At 45.3% G+C, this 3,588-nt stretch overlaps 1 protein-coding gene across 1 annotated transcript in view; it reads right to left on the minus strand.

Annotated features, from left to right (window-relative positions):
• NSF (N-ethylmaleimide sensitive factor, vesicle fusing ATPase) overlaps positions 1-3,588 on the minus strand; it is a 147,706-nt gene that overhangs the window by 5,509 nt on the left and 138,609 nt on the right. Inside the window, exons 18-19 of the mRNA XM_004707240.2 lie at positions 2,029-2,163; positions 975-1,088 (exon numbers count right to left, since the gene is read on the minus strand). Of these exons, the coding sequence (XP_004707297.1) occupies positions 975-1,088; positions 2,029-2,163 (249 nt within the window). The remainder of the gene's footprint in view (positions 1-974; positions 1,089-2,028; positions 2,164-3,588) is intronic.

The raw sequence follows: 3,588 nt of genomic DNA on the forward strand, positions 1-3,588 counted from the left end.
GAAGAGTAGAGCTGACTATCTGACAGATTTATCTTCTTCCAAGGAAAGTGCCAATCCACCTGTAAGTGCACCTTTCCCGAGAATAATCCTGAGCGAAGCCATTCGTCTGTAACTTTAATTTACTGTGCAGACGGCTAGATAAATAAATTGGTTAAAAACGTCCCGAAAGCTACAAAAACAATAGAGAAACTCGAAGGTGCCTTTGCGATCAGCCATGTCTGTCCGTCCTCACACTTCCCTGGACAATACCCAGGGCAGGGCCTGACTGGGGGCTCTCTATTTCACAGCTCAACCTGACGTGTCTACACCTAGGAGTGTGAGCCCCAGTGAACTTCAGGCTTCTGAAAGCCCCTCAAATTATATTTCACCTACACTGATCAAAAAAGATGAAAGGCATTCACTTCAGAGGCCTCTGTGAAATTCAGACTTCATTCCAGCACCTACTGCTCCCACTGACCGCTCGACAGGGCAGCGCAGCGCAGCAAGACCAGCACTCGCACACAGCCAGTTCATTCAGCCCCCAGATGTCTCCTCAGCACCCTCCCACCCCCTGATTCTGCCCCGGGCTGCGTTTTCAGTGAGGGAAAGCCAAGTCCTCACCTTAGGAAAGCGAGTGCTGCCGGGATACAGTTCCTAACGGGCATGGGCGTCAGGAAAGCACGAGCAGACAGATGGGCACAGGAAGAGTGGGGTTCTGAGAAGAGGAATGGAAGGTGCCAAACGGGGGGACATTTGCTCCACTCAGCTCTAAAATTAGAGGTGGGGGCGGGCAGCTGATCGAGTGTTCTCGGAAGTCTCTTCAAAGATTTTGATCTAGTGACTCTGAAGGAGAGAGACTCTCTTTAAGGAACTTTGCCACACAGGGGAATTAGAACGTAATCAAAACCATAGCACAAGGAAGTCACGCGGCCCTCTGGGGTCTGTGAAGCTCCTTTCTGGGTGTGAACGCCATGCAGAAGGAAGAAGCGTCTTACCTGTAGGGACATCTCGATCAACATCAGTAACTTCTTGATTCCTATCCACACCTTCTTTCCTTTGACTTGCTGTGCGATTGTAGTGCGCTCCTTGTCCTTGAAGTTGCCCAAAAGCTACAACACAACAAAAACAACTGATATGAATGAAAGCACGGTTACAGCAAGAGGATCAACATTAGTTACCGTAATTCCCACTCATGGGCTTAAAAGATCAGAGATGGAAACTATCTGGCTGGTTTAAGCTGACAGGGTTTTCTCAGATTTTAAAATCCAACTTGACCTTTCTACCCTCAGAAGGTACACACATGAATATGAAAATGAATACCGGAATAAATATCTTTAGCATTCCTTTCTCAGAATGTGTATGTCTCAAAGTAGACTACATTTAATTCTCTTACCCAACCCCTGTATAAAAGCTGTTCAAATAGATAGCCTGGCGACATGTCACACAGATAATTTCCATTGAGTTGGGAGTAGCTATCAGTCCTACGGTTCTGTTCTGCTCAACAACTAGCTCCCAGATACTATTTCCAGTGGGTCTCAACAATTCATTTGCGTGCCCTGGTATTAATCAAAAGTTTAGTGTAGGAGATAGCCTTGAAAAATTCAAATTTTGACACCCTCAAAAAATGTTCAGAAAACATTTCTATATTGTAAAATTGTTAATAAAGCTTTTAATATATATAGATTTCCAAAAAATATATAGATTTCCTGACGTTTCTAAGGTTTCAATGACAGTTCTGGATTTATTAAATGAAGGAAATGTGCTGAAAGTCACTTTAAAGAGCTCTACACGATGATTCCCTCACAGCACCCCCCTACCCCACCCCGACTCATGTCAGGTGTCAGAGTAAGTCACCTCTGGCAGGTTTTACACATCTACACCCAGGGTTGGGAAATTAAGGTACTGTCATTTCTCTTAATTGCTTCTTCCTCCCATTTTTGGAGATGATCGGGGGCAATGTTCTAGGTGCCCTGTTCTGGGTTCATCTAGAAACCAGCCAACAGGTGCAGGACCCTCGTCGGCACCTGTCCCTGTCCCTGGGCTCCTCACCTCCAGGGCCTCCAGCAGCTGCTCCCCCGTGGCAATGTTGGGCACGTGGATGGTGGTGCTGAACGCGGTCAGCATCTCCATCTCCTGAAGGACATCTTTGCGGCTAGTGGTCCCAATAATAAGGAGCTTGCGGCCCTGACCAAAGGGAGAAAATGTGTGTTAAAAATTGCCCAGAACAAGCCTACTTAGGGAATCAGAACACACCTGAATAAGATGTGCACTCTAGTTTCAGAAATGCCAGTGTTTAGGTAAAAGAAAGTAATTTTAAAATGTCCCCGTGAATACAGAAAATACGGTACCAATAACATGATCAGATGTGGCAACGTCTGGACAGCTCTTTTCCCCATTCATGTCAATAAAACAATGGATTAATGCACGAGGGAGACAGAAAAGCCAACTGAAAGATGCTGAAGTATATGTTTCTAATTCATCTCTCACAGCTAATATGCTACACAAATGCTAGGAATTGGGGAAAAGAGGTAATGAATTCATGGAAAGGCTTTATATCACCCGCCTAACAACCCCAAACCAAATCCACTGCCATGGAGTCAACTCCAATTCTCAGGGAACCTACAGGGCAGAACAGAACTCTTCCATACCATTTCCAAGACTGCAAATCTTTATTGGAGCAGATAGCCTCATCTTTCTCCACTGGGCAGTTGGCGGGTTTGAACCACTGACCTTCCCCTTAGTAGCCCACTATTTATCCCATAGCTCCACCAGAACTTCTCATCACCCACGTGTTGTTGTTAGGTCCCGCTGAGTGGACCAACAGCAACCCTCCATACAACAGACCAAACACTGCCTGGTCCTGGGCCATCCCCACAATTACATTTGAGCTTATTGTTGCAGCCGCTGCATGAATCCATCTCATTGAGGGTCATCATCTTTTTGCTAACCCTCTACTCTACCAAGCACGATGGGACTGGCTCCCCTTGGTAACATACATCTCCAACGTATATAAGTCTCACCTTCCTCTCTTCTAAGGAGCATTCTGGCTGTACTTCTTCTGACCACAGATTTGTTTGTTCTTCTGGCAGTCCAAGGCAGCTTTCAGTATTCTTCACCAGACCATAATTCAAACGCATCGATTCTGTCTCAGCCCTCTCTACTCATTATCTGGCTTTACATGTCTATGAAGTGACTGAAAATACCATGGCTTGGGTCAAGCACATCTTTGTCCTCAAAACGACATCTTTGATCTTTAATACTTCTCAGAGGTCTTTTGCATATTTGCCTAATGCAGTATGCCATTTGATTTTTCTGAGGGCTGCTTCCATGAGAGTTGTAGAACAAGAAAAATGAAATTCTTGACCACTGCAAGCTCTTCTCTATCATGATGTTGTCTACTGGTCTTGTTATTTTCCCATTTCATCTTTGACTTCCAATTTTCCTTGGTTCATACTTTGTACATTCCACAATCCAATGATGAATGGATGTTTTCTCCTCAATGAATCCTGTCTGACCAGAACATGAAGGTCCTGACAGCCTGCCTTCCTCCGGGCCATTTAGGGTTGACTGTCTTGAGGAGGCAGCTCTTCCCTGGTCACATTGGGAGTG

Source organism: Echinops telfairi, unplaced genomic scaffold, assembly GCF_000313985.2.
Source record: "Echinops telfairi isolate 266 unplaced genomic scaffold, ASM31398v2 ScPeMD7_7458;HRSCAF=8496, whole genome shotgun sequence".
NCBI lineage: Eukaryota > Metazoa > Chordata > Mammalia > Afrosoricida > Tenrecidae > Echinops > Echinops telfairi.